The 20,248-nt window shown below is 38.9% G+C and overlaps 1 protein-coding gene across 2 annotated transcripts; it reads left to right on the plus strand.

Moving 5' to 3' along the window:
* The first annotated feature begins 2,662 nt into the window (after positions 1–2,662).
* LOC143849002 (Ribonuclease II/R family protein) lies at positions 2,663–18,329 on the plus strand. Of its 2 annotated transcripts, XR_013235515.1 has the most exons (8): positions 2,663–3,102; positions 4,300–4,835; positions 4,961–5,014; positions 5,120–5,188; positions 8,462–10,732; positions 16,840–16,911; positions 16,992–17,899; positions 18,070–18,329. XR_013235515.1 is itself a non-coding variant. In XM_077358047.1 (7 exons), the coding sequence occupies exons 1-7, from the start codon at positions 2,982–2,984 to the stop codon at positions 17,406–17,408; spliced, it is 3,540 nt and encodes a 1,179-aa protein (XP_077214162.1). In that variant the 5' UTR covers positions 2,663–2,981; the 3' UTR covers positions 17,409–18,044. The 2 variants fall into 2 exon arrangements, 1 of the variants encoding a protein (XP_077214162.1); XM_077358047.1 differs by lacking the exon at positions 18,070–18,329 and having other exon boundaries at positions 16,992–18,044.
* The last annotated feature ends 1,919 nt before the right edge of the window (positions 18,330–20,248 follow it).

Raw genomic sequence — 20,248 nt, forward strand, 5'->3', positions numbered from 1 at the left:
TCAAATGTTCCAATACTCTTGCATTCTCCATTTACCATTGTTTCCCTTTATTTCCTCAATTTCTTTCTTCCCCACACTTCATCTAAGCTTGTAACAAAATGAGATTATTTTTAAGTGCGATGATATTTTCACCCCTTGCAGTACGCATTCGCCCCGCTTTTAACGTGATTTGACGTAAAAAAAAGCATTAAAGTTGCCCACTGTTCATGTTCTAAGGGGGATGAATGCATACTGCAAAGGGGTGAAAGTATCATCTCCCTATTTTTAATTGAAAAAATCTAAGCTTGTAACAAACAGAGATAGATTTTGTTAAAATGGGTAAGCTTGTAACAAAACTGATTGCCAGAAGTAGTAAAAAAAATGTATTCTGATTCTGAATTTTTTTGAAATGAGTTAGCCAAATGTTGAAAACTCATCTTTTATAGAAAAAATTTTCCAAAATAAAATTTCCTCGCATCAAAACAAGCCATTTGGATTTAGAGAAAAAAAAAAACTTGTGTCTACAACCACCGAGTGGTACTTCCTCGGGGGCTGCTTTAGGGGGTGTCTGATTCCTAATGAGCACAACCTGGACGAAGACCAGACCCCTTGGTTCCCACCCACATAGTTAGGGGTGGCCAACCGGTTCGGTTCTCGGTTCTCGGTTATTTTATTTTTTTCGGTTCTCGGTTCCCGGTTCCATGAACCGTAAGAACCGAACCGAACCGTAGTACATAGTAGGACCGAACCGAACAAAATCGGTTCGGTCCGGTCCGGTTCTCCGGTTCTAATGGCTAATTACTAATTACTAATTATAATTTATAAAAAACTTTTAATTAAAGTTATAATATAAGTTACTTTCTTATTATAAGAATAGTATCTATTAACTATTACTTATTAATATTATAAGTAATTTATATTAATAAGTATATGTATAATAGAAATACAAAAAATATTATATATATATATATATATATATATATATATATTCAAAAGTTCGGTTCTTCGGTTCCAGAACCGAACCAAAAATATTAGACCCGGAACCGAACCGAATAAGTTCTATTCTCCATCAGTAGAACCGAAGCGGACCCAAAGTATTTTTAAACAGTTCGGTTCTTCTGGTCTGGTTCGGTTCTGGCCACCCCTACACATAGTAGTTCGGAATCAGAAGTAGGAGGCTTCAATCTCTCAATCTGAGAGGAATCACAGCCTATACTCTCAAGTCACCCCTACTAATCAAAGGCTTCTATTGAAAGAAGCACTTCGCTTCACTTCCTTGAACTAGAAATGATGGAAATTTGCAGGGTCTAGTAGGATTGCAATTTTCTGGGCAAATAGGGTAACTTTTTTAACATTTTAGATTATTTTTTTTTCATTTAAAAGGGTTCGAGAAATGCCGAAAAACTCTTTTTTTTTTTTATAGAATTTCTTTTCAAGATAATTTTCACACATTGGAAAATATACTTAACTCAACTCAACAAAGCCTTTGTCCCAGACTAGTTGGGGTCGTCTAATGAATCCTTTAAAAATTTTCATGAAGAACCGTTGGAAAAAAATATATGATAAAAATTGATAGATAGAAAAATTGCAAGATTAGTTGAGTTAAAGGAAAAGTTTCAATTTTTGGAAAATATTCCATGAAAAATAAGTGTGCCAAACAGAAAAAAAAAAACTATGAAAATACATTAAAGTTTCTTTTCCTAATCCTATCCGCCCCCATCAAAGAAATCAAGACAAAAATGACACGTGTCCATGGAGATCTGGCATCTTCATTATCGACTAGACCTGGCAAACGGGCGGGCCGGGCCGGATTTGACCGGGCCCGTACGGTCCGGGTCCGGGTCAACGGGCCGGGTCAAAGTGACCCGGAAATTCTATGGGTCATTGACATTGGACCCCGCACCCGGCCCATACGGGCCGGGTCGACCCGCGGGTCACCGGATTTTTGACGTATTTTTTAAGTTTTTTTATTACTTAGGGATTTGCTAGCCACCTTCTCCTGGGCTATTTTTTGGCTTGTAGCCCCTCCTTTGCTGCAAAGATTGGGTGAAGTACGGTCGGGGCAAAGGTGGCTAGCAAATAAAGAGAATAAAGAGAAGTAATCATTACGGATTTTTGAAAGATTCTTGTAAGTTTGAAATGAAAAATTACCGCAAAAAGGTCAAAAGTAAAAAAATTACATATAAAATATGACAATTACCGAGAAAACTACGGAAAAAAGTAAAACAATATGACAATTATAAGAAAAAAACCGCACTTTTCTACGGGCACCCGCAGGTCCACCCGACCCGGCCCACTTTTGACGGGCCGGGTGGACCCGCGGGTCAATTTCTAACGGGTCACCAATAGGTGACCCGAACCCATAAATTTACGGGCGGGCCGGGTGACCCGCGGGTCCGGGTCACTTTTTGCCAGGTCTATTATAGACCCTCGCAAAGTTGCTGTCACAGAAAAAGCCTTGCAGTTTCATCAAGGAGAGGATAAAAAGATAAGGGTACTTTTGTCATTTTATAAATCACGTTCAAGATTATCATTTTATAGAAACGTAGGGTGGGGGTTACTTTTGTCACAAAAAAAATCTCTTTGAAAAGTTGTCAAAATAGATAAATCCTGTCACGGAAATCGTAACAAGAACGCGTCTTCGTTACAGCTCTAAAAACGGAAAAGAAAATGGGGAATAGAGAGAGAGAGAGAGAGAGTCGACTATCTTGCCGACCATTATATCACGTCCTTTTTCTTCTTCTTCAACCACAATCTCTCTTTTCTCCTTCTCCTTCACCCTCTCTTCTAAAACAAGAAAGGGCAAAAAAAAAAAAAAAGAAATCCCTATTTCTCTTTGTTCTATTCTTCTTCAACTCTTCATTCCGTGTAATTTTTTTTTTTTTGCGAACAGAAAAGAGCTGGAAGAGGAAAAGACTCCTGATTTGCTGATCTGTTTTTTGCTTTTTTGTGTTTTGTTTTTTTTTTTCGGATTTTGAATTCTTTTTTTTTTGTTTAAAATTATGAAAGGAATAGTAGAGAAGAATCAAGTTGGTTTGGAGAGAGCAGATGAAATGGAGAAGGAGAAGAAGAAAAGGCGTAGACAGAATCGACGCTCCAAGCAGAATCCATCGCCTCTTCTCGGTTAGGGTTTCTATTTTGGGATCTCGTCTTTTTCTCTCTCTATTTCCTTGTTTTGACTGCTATCTTACAAGTCTTTTGTATTGATTTAGGCCCAAATGGGAATTTAGGTTTTTATAGGTTGGAATTTATGTTTAGAGTTAAATCTAAAAGCCAAAATTGCACCAAAATTTGTTATGTATCTAGGGTAAAGAATAAATTAGTTATTTGTTATTTCTTAGGATCTTCTCACGGAGGTAGGAAGTAGGACTCGTTGTGATAAAGATTGTGGGTAAGTATTCATATAGTCCTAGTTGGTCCTAGTTTCTGGGAGTGATAGGTTTGGTCAAGAGGCTGATCTCCCTTCTAAGAAGATCAATATGGTTTATTGCGTTCTTGAAAGACCTGGATGTGTATCCGTCTGCATGGAACCTAGGCCCCATATACTTTACTAGAAACTGATGGATACCAAATCCGAGGACTCTCCATTTGAATGCCCTTGAGAGGGGCTAGAAGATTTCGAACTTTTGATTTTAACTGCGTGTTTGAAAGACCTGTATTTGTATCTGCATCGACTTTACGAGCCACATACATTGCTAGAAAACGACGAAAACAATTCTGAGGACCCTCCATTTGAATGCCATTGAGAAGGACTAGAAGACTTCTATCATTGCAACCATTGTTTGACCTGTACGTTTTTTTATTTTGATGCATCCTTGATTCCAGTTCAGAACTGGTTCGTCACAGAATACCTCAATGGGCATCAACACAAACGCATGGCCTCTACAAAGTACTTAGGCAACCAGATATGCCTACCAGTTCTGAGACCTTTGTCTCTCATTGGATTTAAACCTATTCTACTCACATATACTTAGATAGTAATGTATCTTGTGCCTGCCTTTTTCTCTTAATACAAGCAATTAGAAAACTGAGGACTACATTGTGATTTGTGTTGCTTATTACCTTTATGTACTAATTATTATTCCTGTGTTGAGATTTAGCTGTGGGGAGCAAGCACGGTTGGGGTTGCTCTCATCCTTCTTTTGGTTCAGGAAATGCCTCTTTGTTGCATGCTGCCGGATGTTCTGATCTTTTTTTATAGATACCAGTCTGAGTTCGAAGTCTATGCAATGATCTGCAAAAAAAATTCAAGTCACAAATCTCCAGCATTGTTTGATCTGCGTGCGACGCATTGATGTTCTCTTTCTCCCTTATTTGCAGGGACAGGTTGTAGTTCAGCCGATAGAATATGTGGGCAGGCATCAGAAGGTTTTGGAAACAATGTGTGTTCAAATTATGTCGGAAACAATGGAAATTCGAATTATGTTGGAAACAACGGAAGTTCAAATTATGTCGGAAACAATGGAAATTCAAATTATGTTTCACTTCCTGTGGAATTGTCTCCTTCAAACAAAAGAGAAGTAGACATCCATGCATCTGAGGACCAGGGAGGACTGGTTAGAGCATCTAATGTTACTTTCGGTTCACTGCCAACTATGCACATTAATAGTCAGGCGAAATCAACGGAATTGGGTAGTATGCAAGATCAGAATCACTTTCCATCTGATTTGGACGGCATTGTTTTAGCAGTTAGTTCCAGCTCATGTCCAGATCCAATCTCTTACGAAAAGACAAAATTACCATCTCCAAATAAGGAATTTCTTCCTTGCCATGAGAATGAAGGGCATCCTGATATGACACAGAGAAAGTATTTTGCTACTCACTTGTCGCTCGAGGCTGTTAATGAGGCAATCGAGGTTGGTTGGGTTACTTTGGGGAAACATATTTTCTAGCACCTTGCTTGGTTATCTTTATGAGCTTGGACATCTTTGTACCAATCATGAATAAAATGACTATTGGCATCTTTTTTCTTGTTTTGCAGAAAGGTGGTGCTTTTAGAGCTTCATTTCGTGTGAATGCTCACAACCGACTTGAAGTGAGGATCATTTCGCGTGAATACATTTAGAGTTGTACTGTTCATCATTTGGTTAAATTATTCTTATTGTCTGTGAAAAAATGACTTACAATGTTTCTCTGTCAGGCTTATTGTACGTTAGATGGAGTACCTATTGATGTCCTCATCAATGGAATTGCCGCTCAAAATAGGGCAGTAAGTATGAAGTAACTTTCTTTGTTGTATGTTTTTTCTATGCTTTTCTATTTGAAGTACATCTAGCCCTCCCTAGACCCCGCAATGGCAGGAGCCTCGTGCAATGGGCCGCCCCTTTTTTTCTATTTGAAGTTCAATCAGTTCAATATTACTTCTTTATTCTTTTTGGAGAAGAGTTGTATAATGTATTCAGTCATCTAACAAAAGAGCAATTACAACGACTCATATGCATATATGGACAAGTGACATAAGTACACTTACATTAAGGTTAAATGACCTTTCCTAACATTCTTGATTCTCTTCTCAACCTGGAAGGTTTCTTGGAACATTCTCAACTTGTCAGTCAAATAGTTGTGATGGTCTGCGGTGATCCCAGTTGTGAGTAACTGTTGTGCAGATGTCTTGTATTCTGGCATTTATACAGGACCCTGATGGACTAGTGTGCGCGACGCACACGCGGGTCGAGCGAAGAGACTTTGTAAGCGACATGTTAGGGTTGCGGTAAATTTCTTAAGGGTATTTCAGTAAATTTCTCCATGTAGTGGCGCTGATATATAAGCCACATGTTAGGGTTGCGGGTTTAAGGTTTTTATTCTTTTGTTTTTCTTGGCCAAGAAGAAGAGACTTTGTAACCCTAGACCGAAATAGTGAAAATCTTCCGCCGTGGACGTAGGCAGTGTCAAACCACATAAAATCTTGTGTTTCTTGTGTGATTGTGTTTCTCTGCATCGTTCTTTTGGTATTTTGTTGCACATCGTGTTCGATCTGTGTTGAGAAGTATTTCTCGGATTTTCTACAGTAACTAAGCAAATTAGACATGACTAGAAGCATGAACCGGATATGGTTTCCCACTCTTCACTTTTTCACTGATTAAGTATTAATCAGTCTCAATATGTTTGGTTTGGCACGAAACATTGGGTGTTGTTCCATCTTAATAACCCTAGTTGTCACAAACCAATATATGAGGACCTGATCTTAAGGCGAAGCTCTTGTAGACGACGACTGAGCCAAGTAAGCTCTGCAGTGGTTGATGCCATTTCTTTGTACTCTTCCTTTGCGCTAGATTGGGCATTGCTAGTCCATGATACCAAATTATCCGTTCACCATAATAAAAAATCCTGTGAGACCGGCTGTGGTGTCAAGGTCACTTGTCCAATCTTCATTGGAGTACCCTACACCCTTTTCACTTCTATACTGTTGTATTTCGTAAAGTAGTCCGTGACACACTTAGCAACCTGCTAGTGTTTCTCTCTACGGCCATGTAGATGCTGACGTAACTGATTTACTGCATAGATGATACCAAGTATGGTAAACGTTAGGTATTGTACGACACCAACCATATTGCAATAGGGCAACGGGACCTTCATAATTTCTCTTTTTTTTATGGGACGAATTCTTTCTCCTTCATTCCCACTATTTTTCTTGTAAAAGATTATAGGAGCGTCCATTTTCAGAAAAAAAAGAAAGATTGTAGGAGCCTTGATAATTTTGAAGTTCATAATTTTGAACCCGTTGTCCTTTGCATCGTAATCCTACTTTCATTGATTCTCTCAATTTTAGTACCCGAAAAAATAATGTAGTTTTTAAGATCCTTCATCCTTTCAACTCCTCTTGAAAAGAGTTCTCCCGGAAGGGAAACTCCTTTAAGTTGTACAGAATTTTTAAATTTTAATTTCTGGATTCTTCTTTTTTAAAAGAGCCCTCTCTGAAGAGGAACTCTTTGTAAGACATGAACCTTTGTTAAATCCTTCATCCTTTGAACTACTCTTGAAAAGAGTTTTCCCTGAAGGAAAACTCCTTCAAGTTGTATAGAATTTTAAAAGTTTAATTTCTAGACTCTTCTTTTTTAAAAGAGCCCTCTCGGAAGAGGAACTCTTTGTTAGACATGAACTTTTGTTAATATATCTTTGTGATCTTAGGATTTGCTGAGGTGACAACATGGTGGTTAATTGGTGCAGTGAGTTGAATATTCATCGTAGACAATCGAGAGATCAATCGTGTAGTAATTTGTACATTCATTGGTGTAGTCTCCAGTAGATCTCTAGTGTGATAAACTGAAAATTGACCGGTGTGACGGTCTGCAATGTGCTTGGCTCTTATTGTTGTAGACATTACTACTTGAAGGATGATTCAAGAAAGTTTAAAATCAATTAGAGAGTCCACTAGGAAGTTGATCGGGGAAATTATTCCGACGAAGAATGGTGTAATAATTTGCAGATCCATTGGTGTAGTGACCACAAATATATTGGCTTTGGAATCCTCAAGTTTAGAGAAGCTCTAATCTGAAAGTTGATTAACTTCAATAGAGCTCTTTTAACTTTATTCAATGGTGATCTTACTTTTCTTGCATTGGTGATAGGGTCCAATTCAAGGTTTATAGTCACAAGAACAAGAAAGGGGAAATGGTCATTTCCATGGCACCCATAGACTACGCTGTCAACCCTAGGCCTTTGTAGGGAGCTTCATTGAAGATATAGGCCCCACCTGGGAATTTGAACTCTAATTAGCAGTTTAGGTATTTTGAAGGTGTCACTTAAATCACTTAAGTTAAAAAGAGCTCGTTTCACCTCCATCGCGACGAAGTGCGTTCGCCTAGGAATCAGCCCCTCACTTTTTTTTTAAAGGGCTGAGATTAATCTCACTAGAAAGACGTTTCTAAATCTCATCTCTTCACAAAAACGTGAAAGGTTGATTCCTAGGCGACGCACTTTGTCACGATGGAGGAGAATTGATCTCAGTTAAAAAAAAAGGGCCTACTCTCTCCCATGACTTTAGGGGACCTATGAATTTGTACTGCATGATCTTTCGATAGTAGTCTGCCAACTATGCTCGGGGTGTCTGTGAGTCTAATAGTAATATTGCCTTCTTGAAGCTACAGACATAATCGATTTTCTCCTCTGTTTCAAACCTACTCAAGCTGTTCCATTTCCGTATATACACTTCTTACTTTAAGCGCTCATTTAAGAAAGCATGCTTAATATTCATTTGGCATTGCATCTAAATGTATGTGTATCCTCAAATAATGACTGGGTTGGTCAAACATCAATTTAGACTGATTTACTAGCATCTTCCTTATGTTTTTCATCTGGTTCGGCATATCATTCATTTAGAATTTTCTTAGCCCTTCTGTAATGATCTTTGCTTGGACTATGCACCATCAGCTTTTGGGGGGAATCATATTCTTTCTCTAATGGTGTCATTTGTCATCTTTGTTTTGGTATTTTTTTCTTATAACACACATTTTAAGCATGATGTATTCTCCTTGTGATGTAGATAGAGGGTGACATTGTAGCCGTTAGATTGGATCCTGTGGCATCATGGACTAAACTGAAAGGTTCTGCTAGTCGTCTTTGTAATTGCATCCCGTCGGATGATTCTGATGTGCTCCCTGGCGTCACAGAGGTCGTTGGTGACAACTACAAAGGGAAAGCTAAAGTGGACGTAGACTCTGAGTATCCTGTTTCCAGAAATGTCCTCCTGCCTTCTAATGGGAGGTATCATTATCAGGAGCATTTATTTACTGGTGAACCTGTTGATTCTGATCTGGTATTTGGACCTTCAAGTTCTAATAATGGGGCTAATGGACATCATTTGGCTTTATATCCTTCAAATAGAGGTTGTGTCTCTGAGCAGGGAGAAGCCGCAAGTGCACTGGGGAAGGTATGTGCCATGATAAGTTCATTCCCATCTAAACGTCCGACTGGCAGAGTCTTGGGTATCATTGAAAAGTCACCTCGTCGTGACGCTATCGTTGGTTTCCTTGGTGTTAAACACTTGCTTTCTTACAAGGAAGGGTGTAAAAAGGAGATTGGTGGACAATTGTTGGAAAAAATTAAGAATACGACATTGTTTCCTTCTAGGGAATACATCCATATGACACCCTCTGATCCAAAATTTCCAAAAATGATGGTCTCTGTAAGAAGCTTGCCAGAGTGCATTAAAGACAGACTGAAGAATGGTGATGTGACAGTTGAAATGGAATTAATAGCTGCCCGAATTGATGCCTGGAAGGAAGAAAGTTTTCTACCGGAAGCCCATGTCATGCATGTTTTCGGTCGGGGTGGAGAAATTGAACCACAAATAGCTGCAATTTTATTTGAAAATGCAGTTCATGTTTCTAGGTTTTCTTCTGAATCACTTGCTTGTCTTCCCAATGTTCCATGGAAGTTACCTGAGGAGGAGCTGAAAAGAAGAAGAGATCTTAGAAATCTTTGTACGTTTACTATTGACCCTTCTACTGCCACTGAGCTTGACGATGCTCTATCAGTAGAAAGAGTGTCTGATGACATTTTCAGAGTAGGGGTCCACATTGCGGATGTGTCGTATTTTGTTCTGCCAGACACAGCTTTAGATATAGAAGCTCAAGCCCGGTCTACAAGCGTCTATCTATTAAAGCATAAGGTACCAATGTTACCTTCATTGCTTTCGGAAGAATTGGGTTCGCTTATTCCTGGGGTAGATAGGCTTGCTCTTTCTATAACCTGGGACATTAACCTTGCGGGGAGCATTATTGACCATTGGATTGGCCGCACTGTGATCCGTTCGTGCTGCAAGCTCTCGTACCAAAATGCCCAGGACATCATTGATGGATCATTGAATGGGAATAGTCATAATATCTCTGAAAATGGTTGTCCTGAACTTTATGGCCACTTTGAATGGTATGATGTCATCAAATCCGTCAGAAGTCTTCTTGAAATTTCTAAGAGGTTGAAGGAAAACCGATTCAAAGATGGGGCTCTATGTTTAGAAAACCCCAAGCTTGTTTTGTTGTTTGACGACTGTGGAATGCCATATGATAGTAAGCTTTGTGAGCGCACTGATTCGAATTTTCTCGTTGAGGAATTTATGCTTTTGGCGAATAAGATGGTTGCAGAAATTGTATCTAGAGTTTTCCCTGATAGTGCCTTATTACGTAGGCATCCAGAACCTAACTTACGGAAGCTTAAAGAGTTTGAAGCATTTTGCGGCAAACATGGATTCGAATTAGATATTTCCTCCTCTAGTCAGCTCCATCTTTCATTGCAGAAAATACAGGAAGAACTCAAGAATGACCCTGTTTTGTCTCAAATTCTCATTTCTTATGCTGTAAGACCAATGCAACTAGCTTTATACTTCTGTACTGGAGATCTACACGACAGGGAGAACGATTGGGCCCACTATGCACTGGCTGCTCCCTTTTACACTCATTTTACTTCGCCTCTCCGTAGGTATCCCGATATTATTGTGCATCGGACATTGAATGCCTCCCTGGATGCTGAAGAAATGTATTTGCAGCAATGGAGAGAAATTAAAGGGGATGCCGTTATTTCCTCCGACAGTGAATTTGCAAGAAAATGTTTCACGGGTTTTTATTTTGATAAGCATGCTGTGGAATCCATAAAAGGTCGGGAAGCAATATGTGCTGCGGCTTTAAAGCACAGGATCCTTGGAAGTGCGGGCCTTGCGGAAGTTGCGGCTTACTGCAATGAGAGAAAGTTGGCTAGCAGGCTTGCTGTGGACGCTGGTGATAAAGTCTACCTTTGGGCTCTGCTAAAGAAGAAAGAGGTATATGTTAGCCTTTTTTTTTTTTTTTTATCTCGTATATTCATGCACTTTCTATTGTGTTTTGATTGCATTTTTTGTTTTTGCTTTTTATACTTGTAAAATGATGATGATTTTTTTTCTAAAGGATTCATTTAGCCGACCCCAACTAGTTTGGGACAAAGGCTTTGCTGAGTTGAGTTGAGTATACTTATAAAATGAGGCTTAAGATTAAAAAAGGATGTTACAGCACGTTTTCTGAGCTCCATAGATTTATTTTTCTCGAGCAATTTTGGTGTATTTTTCTTCTTCTTTTGCATGCCTTCTTGTGTGAAGGAAAATCCTTTCTCCATATGTTGTGTGAAGTGTGTATCAATATTTTTAGCACAATTGTCTCACTGGTTTTATGTACAGGCTCTTTTTAGAGTTATACCTTTGTTAATTTCGTTTCCTTTCAGTTCTGTAACAAGTTATTTGTATCTGGTGGTTCTAGTTTTAATAATCAAACTTGTTGAAATGGATCTATAGTCATTGTATTGCTTTGCATGAAACCAATATCATCTGATTGCCTATAATACTTTGCTAGTTGAATTAAGCTGGGATTGCCCTTTGGGAAATTCTTGTATATTTAGCTGAGTACTTCCCTTCACATAAGCACGGGGTTAACATTCTTCCGTGGTTGCGAGGTGTCACTGATAGATAGGGGTGCAGCTCGGGTTGGGTTGAGGCCAACCCGAACCCAACCCGAGATGTCATTTGCCCAACCCTAACCCGACTCTCAACCCGAACCCAACCCGCATTGATTTATGTGTCAACCCGAACCCAACCTGAGTTGCAAAATAAAAATAAAAAACGATAAAACAAATAAGAAAAATAACTCACTTTTATGGTGCATCATCGGTCATCTGGTGAGTCGCCACATCTACGGCATGTACGCCCTATATATCTTCCAATGTAAAACCCTCGAAACAGTACTCCGCATTTCGTCACAGCCGTCTCGAAAGCTGCTGCTACTTCTTACCTGTAAAATCCATCATTCAGACAAGAAATTATATGGTGCCTGATCGTCAAGTCCCTTGTTGGTGGTACGTCAAAAATACCACGCTTAATGTTTGATCCAACAGCAGCCTCTTAAAAAGTGGTCTGCTGTTGGATCAAACATCAAGGGTGGTACCGCGCACAAGGGACTTGACGGTCGGGCACCATATAAAAGCTCCATTTAGACAAGTCAAAGAAAAACCAAAATCCAAAAGAAGAAGAAAAAAAAACCCACCCTTTGCCAACTTAGGCACCTCGTCTTTTTTCCAGATGAAACCCATATGAATCTTTAGTGGATTAGAGAAAAATGAAATTAAAATGAAGGATTGAAACACAACTAGGAGAAAGAGGAACATGAAAGAGGAGAGAGATGAGATTAAGAGAGAAATACTTAGGGTTCTTCTCGTCAATAACACATCTGCTGTTTCTTTTCTTCTTGTTGCGGTAGGGTTAGGAATGGAAGAATATGAAGTGTAGATGAAATCCAAAGGTGGGAAATGAGAGAATCGCATAGGATATTGAGGTAAGGAAGAAAGAGGGATAATGGAGATTGGGCGGGAGATAAAAACGAAAACTTTTTAGGGTTTTTACTTTTTTAGCCTTTTATAAAGGACAGCACTTTTAGCCTTTAATTAAGGAGAGTTCTTTTTAGGTCAAATGTTTTAAAAGAAAACAGCTAAGCAGAAATAATGATAAAAAAAGAGTCGGGTTTTGACTCGGGTCGGGTTGCCCCACACCTCAACCAGAACACAACTTGGGTTCCATTCCTCCAACCTGAACCCGACCCGACCCGGCTCAAACAAAACCCAACCCGTGACATTTTCGGGTTGAACCCGACCCGAGTTGCACCTCTATTGATTGAGACCAATCTACCTGCCAAAAGAGATCAGTGAAAAGAGAGTTCTTCTGTTCCCGATCTTGGTCTGGTCTGCTACTGTCTTAAGGTTGTGGCTTTTGCTTCAAGGGGAATCATTTTTTATAGGTTAAAGCAGCAATCAAAACTGAGGAGAGAACCAACCCAATTTCGAGAGTGCACATACAATCATTGTTCTATCCCGTACGCAGCCGTCATCATAGTTAGTTTTTTGCAATTAGAATGGTGTAGCATGTATTGACTTTAAAACAATATCAAAGTTTCTTCTTACAGTTTGGAATGGATTTAATGTATACAGTACACACCACGATAGAACCGAGGACAACATACAATATTCCTTATCATCTTGCGAAGCTGCTTGATTAGTGATCAAGTGGCCGACAAGGGGGCATATTCTCTGGGTTGGCTCTGGCTGTTGTTCTTTGGATCCTTTGGAAGGAAAGAAACAACAGTGTTTGAGGGTGTCTTGAATAAGGTTTGGGCGATCCGGCAACGGATAACTTCAAACTATTGCCCAATGGGTGGAGGTTCTTCCTGAGTTCTGCGATTACGCTGCTCCCTCGATTAGAAGGTTCTGAAACGAGATTTAGCTTAGTAGAGTCATGGTGGATAAGCCGGCTCCTGGATTCCTTAAGCTTAATTTTGATGGGCCTAGCCGTGGAAATTTATGTTTGACTGGCATTGGGGGTTGTTGCGTGATGCAGGGGATGTTAGCATGCGTTTTTTGGCCCTTTTGAGGTTTGTGATTCTAACATGTCGGTTGAGGGGGACCCTGAGGGCTTTAGTGGTTCTCTCCCATGCCCTTGGCATTTTGCGCACTTATTTGACGAGATAGATGATATAGTGGGATCATCTAATATTGCTATCCATCATGTGAGGAGATCTGCTAATGAGGTTACTGACATGCTTGCTAGGAAGAAGGGGGTTGGGTTGGAGTCATCGGAGAAGTTTAATTTCCTCCCCCCTTGATTCTGGTTTCTCTCTGCCGACATTTCGCCTGATTTTATTACTGTTTTCTTTATGTTGTTCTTTTTCTTTTTGTTTCTTCTTCTTTTTTTCTTCCCATATTTTGTATTGGACCATTTCGGCCCTCCTTTCTTTAATGAAATCTTTCACCATTACAAAAAAAAAAAAAATTCTAACATGACGGAAACTTTTCTCCTTTCGGGTATTGTCAAGGTGGGTCAATATCTTCGCAAATACCTCTCTGTGTGGAAGGAGATTCTTATAATGTAATTTAATGGATGAAAGGGTAATTATTCTCGGCACTTAGCAGACACAATTGAGGAAGCTAAGGATAGAATTGAGGGTTATTCAGTGGTTTTCCAGCATGTTGGTGATCGACAAATTTGCTCAATGACGATGCTGGAGGAGCTTATGACTTTTGACTAATCTCCCTTTTCAGTGGCAAGTGTGATCGCCACAAGAGCAAAATCAACAAAAACCTTGCCTTTTGTCATCCGCCCTAAAACATACGATTTTGCTTTTAATGAAAACATAATCACGTTAAGTAGACATCATATTTCACTTCAAAGCAGTCTTCCTCCCCCTGTTGCTCATATGTCTCCCCAAATCCCTCTCCATTATGATGTTCCTTTTCAGTGTTAATGTGTAATCGCCACTAGCCCAAAATCAACGTAAACTTTGGTGTTTTCCATCCATCATAAAACATGAGATTTTGCTTTTAATGAAAACTAAAACATTATGTGGACATATTTCACTTGAAAGCACTCTCCCTCTCCCTCTTGCTCATATGTCTCCCTTATCTCTTGTTCACTTTGCCAAAGATCAGGGTCTGAGTCTGTCTATGTCCAAGTTTACCAATTGTTGGCACTGCTGACCACTTTCAGGGTTATCAACTCTCTCTCTCTCTCTGCTGAGCTTACCGAGGACCATATAAAAGGACCTCTCGTCCAATGCCGCATCCAAGGACGGGTCACCGGCAACTCTTACTCCCATTTTCTCCTCTCCAAGCCCCCTCCCCACCCCTCCCCCCCCCCCCCCCCCCCCCCCCCCCCCCCTTTATTTTTTGCATTTTCTTTTGCAATTTGATTTCTGGAATTGTGGGTTGGTTTCTGGTGTGGTTTTGGTTTGGGATTTGATGTTTGAGGTTATGGAGCTCAAGGTCAAAAGTAAAGCACCTTTTTTTACTCCATTTCTCAAATTTCAATCTCTTTCTCATCAAGCAGTTTGCGCATTTGAGCCCGAACACCCTTTACTTTGACAAGGGGTGTACTTCCTTTCTCATAAGAAAAATGGGATATCCCTATCATAAGAAGAATGGTTATATCCCTATCGCACCCATTTCTTGGAGTCTTTCTTGGTTCTAACTCTTCTTTTTCATTGGAGTTCAAACTCTTGTTTTTTAATTAAGAGTATATATCATTCATGTTCTTCCTTCACTTCAAAATATGGGGACTGTGCGGTTTTTCCGTTTATTCGCTTTTACTTCTTCTCATAGATTTTATGTGTTTCATGTTTCTATTCTTCTCTGATTTTTGGACAATTTATATAGTTCTCAACCTGGGTCATATTATTATTAAGGATTAGTTTTTTTTAAATACAAATCCCAGTAGTTTGGCTATTTTTTAAGTTAGGGGGAGCTTCTATCCTGTGACAGGACCTATAATGGAGTCCCATGATGCTATTGATTATCATGGATTGAATGATGTAAGATGTATCTACTAATCATAGAAGTTACCCTACTATTTATGTGATATCATTTAAGAAAAAAACATGGGAGAAATACTCTTGGAGAGTTGAGTAATGCTACAAGTTAAACACATTCGAGTAGTGAATAACATTGCAACTTGCCAACTCATTTAGTAAATGATAATGGTCATGAAATTATAAGTCAAATAATCGAAATGCAATTTTTAGGAAAAATACAGGATTTCATCCAAACAACATAACACTGCATCCTAGGAAAATAAAGGATGTCACCCAAACAACGTGAAATCTAATCTAGGGATTTTAAATTCACTGTTTTTAAATTCTGTGAATTTCAAACTTTTAGCGAACCATGCATCCAAATGCTCCCTTGGTGGAAGTTTCTGTAAACTGTTTCTTTGTTTCATATCTGTAGATCTGTAGGTGTGTCAGTTCACACTTCATTTCTTCTACATGCAAATTATGATAAAGTAACTAAACATTAAGGGCACGTTTGGCTACCATTTTTTTTTTTTTTTTCATTGATAAACTAGGAGTCTCCAAGTGGTGGGAGAGGAGGGGTAAGGCAGGTGAAGTGGCTAAAAATCAGAAACAAAAATCAGGAAACTAGTGTCTCCAAGTGGTGAGAAGTGGCTAAAAAATCAGGAAACAAAAAACTCTACTCAAAATAGGATCGAGTTTTTCCTGATTTTTAGCCATTTCTCACCCTCATCTCAATTGTGCCCTCTCAAATCTCTCTTTCTCCCACCCGCCTGTCTCCAAGTGGTGAGAAGTGGCTAATCAGGAAACAAAAAACTCTACTCAAAATAGGATTGAGTTTTTCCTTATTTTTTAGCCAGTTCTCACCACTTGGAGACACTAATTTATCATGGAAAAAAAAATCCCTGGCTTGTAGACATGATCTAAATATACATTAAAAACAGTTTTACTATACCTAATAATACTGGGAGGCGATAGTATATCGTGAATCAACTGAAAAGCATTTTTCTGACAGGTTCTGTTTTCCATGATAAATTTAAAGATAATATCATCTCTTTCTCACAAGAATATGGTAACCTGAAAATGAGAAATAAAAGATGGAGATTATTGCTACATGTTTATTACCTTACATGCATTTGTATTTTCTGCCTGTGGATGAAGGTGCCTGCTTCAATGCGAATACACCTCACATGCATTTGTACTTGTAGGAATATCCGTTTTTATTAATTCTTTCTCGTTATACATATCTATTTTGTTCACATGATGTTTGCATGAATACTACATGGCCTTGTCTTGATTTTTATGCTTGCAGCTTTCAATAACTTGGTTACTTCCAGTGGATTTGAAGGCTTTGATAAGGTCTCAGGGCTCAAACCCAATAGCTGAATGGGATGCTAAGCTGTTATCTAATTTAACAGAAAATAATTTGTTGAGATGTGCAGTAGCTTCAATCGACGACTGATTAGAACTTTTGTTGGTTCTTGAGGATTGATTAATATTTTTGCCTTCCTCATTGTGTCTTGGTAGATGGTTCAAATAATATATATCTCTCTGTTTTTTCTTTTGGCAGAGTATGATTTCTGATGCTAGAATTTTGGGACTTGGGCCAAAATTCATGTCCATCTACATTCATAAGCTTGCTGTAAGGATCCTCCCCTTCTCTTAGTTTATATTCATAATCAATTGCAGACATCTTATGCTAGTAATATTATGTGTCTGTAGATGGAGCGGCGGATATATTATGATGATGTTGATGGTCTGATTGTTGAGTGGCTTGAGACAACATCCACTTTGGTGCTGGGTTTATGTACAAATAAACGCTTCCAAAAAAGAGGTGGCCCTGGAAAATACCGAAGACTTGAGGACGTTGCGTTGGTTGTTAACCCTTGTGACCTGAACTCTGACCAAGTTGTGGTTGAAGAGAGTAATCATAAGGTAGAGACAACCCAAGTAGGACCCACTCGTGTAGCTCCTAAGGGCACACTCGGTGTCTCAGAAAAAAACGGAACTGATCCTGCTGTTTTTCCTCTCACTCTGCGGCTCCTTTCATACGTCCCAATAGTCCTCCATGCGGTAGGTGGAGATTGTGGCCCCCTTGATATAGGTGCAAGACTTTACTTGAGCTCATATTTTAGGTAAGCCAAGGATTTTGAGTCTTGCAACCTTATGACCTGAGCGATGAGCCGTTATGCTCTTATAGTGGCCTTGCGCTATGGACTTGAGGAATAAGAGAAGAAAGAAGTGCAACTCAATTGCAGATAAGTCTCACTTGAAATGGGTATTAAGTTCTATAGATATTTCATTTGTGTATAGCTAGATTGGAGTCAAAAAGAAGAAAACTGATCTCCCATGGTTCCCCTTAGGTTTCTGTGTTGTGAATAACTGACCTTGGAAGATGAAATTGTCGTGGTAGGTGTAGATAAGCTAGAGTTTGGTTTGTGGCTGGGGCTTAGTGGCTTTCTCTTTTACTAATCTGCTTGATGGAATTGGCCTAGGTTTTTTGATTGGTTGATTCCATCAGTTCAAATCTGTGCCTGCAAATTTTCCACCTGGACCCATGCTACAATTATCTGGTGTTCCTATTTTGAACAAGCCCAAGTGTTTTTTTCTTCTGGGCTGAATCTCTAGAGGTATGATATACAAGAGCTTGGAGTAATATTCTCTTTGTAATGATTATGGATGCAGTCGTCTAGTTCAACAAGCATTTGATGTTATTTCTCCTATTTCATGCATTAGTTTTTATTATAAAGTATTTGTTTTAACCATGTTTGATGATACTGGTTGTCATTGCTCTTAACAGTTTGTTGTTACTCTGTCAAGCTTTCCCTACATGCTAAGACGTGATATGTTGCAACTCTTGTCAAGTTTTGCCCATGTGCTAAGAAACGATGCGTTGGAAAATTTTCTATCCCCTATTTGCATTGCTCTATGCTCTCAACTTTGATAACTGTATACTTACGCTGAGAAAGTTGGCCACATTGATCGTTGACCAATGTGGGTGAAAGGGGAATAGTTATTATAACTTGTAATTACATGTTTAAATATTGGGATTTGCTAGGCGATGTTGCAGAAGCCGTTTCACAGATTCCTTTTGCATGTGAGAACAGCCACACATGCTAACTTTTTGACAGATTTTGTCTTATTCGTTTAATTCATACCGGTTTCAAATTAGGTGGCTGTTCTCACATGCAAGGTTTTAAATTTTGGTTTCGATACCGGTTGCGGACCCCCCGGAAATCGAAAATTTGGCCGAAATTTGGCGAAACAAAGAAAATAGTATTTTATTTGATATAAAATTTAGGCCGGAATTTCGGTAAAATATTAAAATACTTTTTTTTTAAAAAAAATACAGGTTTTTTGGGTGAAATTTTGGAGAAAAAAATGAAATTTCGGCCAAACTAAAATACCGTTTTGGATGAGTGTGATTTTGTTGTCGGTCTCCACCGAAATTTTGGATTTCGGTCGAAATTTAAAACCATGCTCACATGCAAAAGCTAGCTGCGAAATCCCTTAGATATTTAAATAAAATTGAGACTTGTAGATGGTGAATCTAAGAAGTTTAATCCCCCAAGGAAATGGTAAGGTCCTTTCCGTTCAGATTTTAAAGCAAGGTTATCCTCGAATTTAAGCTTTTATATTTCATATTTGAGAATTGAGTTTACATTCATTATTCTTGAATTTATTAGTCCTTGAGATGGGCAAGTCAAGAGGAATCTTAATATCCAATGTTGTTGTTGAATATAGAGGGCAAAAACTACATACAGGCAACACCCTTCACATTCAATAAAAAATGGAAATTAAAAGGCATTAGGATTGCGTGCTTCACGTGATTTTTGAGCTATAAGATATCCAAAGCAATACCTATCAAATGAATGGTCTGGATCAATAAAGGTGTGGCCTACTATGGCAAAGTGAGTTGCACCCCACTCGAGCATTCCTCATAAATAGAATATTCTATTGGGCCGTGGGCCAATCCATCGAGGGCCTCTCACCTCAAATCTACTTCTTACTAGTTACAACACAAAACCATTCCCACTTTTTTCCTGAGAAAGACAGAAGCAACCGAATTGCAAACCTTAAATAACAAGCAACAGGCAGAATCCAAAAGCTTCAAAATCAACTTTGACAAGAGATTCAACAGTCTCATCATAAGAACAGAGAAGAAAATCCTTCTAGGATCAGGAATGTTTGTTATACTAAAGGAGGATCTTCTTAGGCACTGAAATAAAACCCACAAGGTGGATGATGAATAACAAGTTTGACAAAAATATTGAGATCAAAACTTTTAGGGGAAGTTTGGATACGAAGATTTTAGAATCCGGGATTTCTTCAAAATTGTAGCTAAGAGACGAGAAGAAGCGAACCGGCCATCGTTTTTGACTTCTTGCCCTTCTTTCCATCAGCAAGAGAGTAGCAGCTCCTCCCACATTTCCAGGTTTTAGAAGTCTCAGGATGCAGGAGAGATTTTTAAAACCGTGGAGATTGCAGAATACACTTGATGAGATTCAATACCTCATCAGGAGCATCCGTCCACTTTTAGTTCATCATAGGAGATCGGCAAATTCCTCGGCGGATGAGTTAGCAAAAGCAGGGGTTCTTCTAACGGAAACAAATGTCACTTGTGTAGAATCTCTACCATCTCAATAGGCTGATGGCCATTGAATTATCACTTGTACTCTTGAGCTGGGACATCTTGTCCCAATTTGAATCTAATAAAATTCACTGTTAATTTTCAAAAAATAAAAAGGAGAGATTTTTAAAACCTGAATTTCTCACTTAAAATCCAAGAAACGCTGTCAGGACAGCATACACCAGCTTAATCATGAACCCTCTTCTACACTGTTTTCAAACTAAAAACCTGGATTCTAAAGTCCGCGTATCCAAACGGCCCCTTAGGGCCTCTACTCATTTCTCCACATACATGAGGGCTCGAACGACAGTCATCCTACAAATAAACTCAAAAACAGAATCTCTAACAT

This window comes from Tasmannia lanceolata, unplaced genomic scaffold (assembly GCF_043159265.1).
Source record: "Tasmannia lanceolata isolate RefF3 unplaced genomic scaffold, GAP_Taslan_0.1 ptg000016l, whole genome shotgun sequence".
Taxonomy (NCBI): Eukaryota; Viridiplantae; Streptophyta; class Magnoliopsida; order Canellales; family Winteraceae; genus Tasmannia; species Tasmannia lanceolata.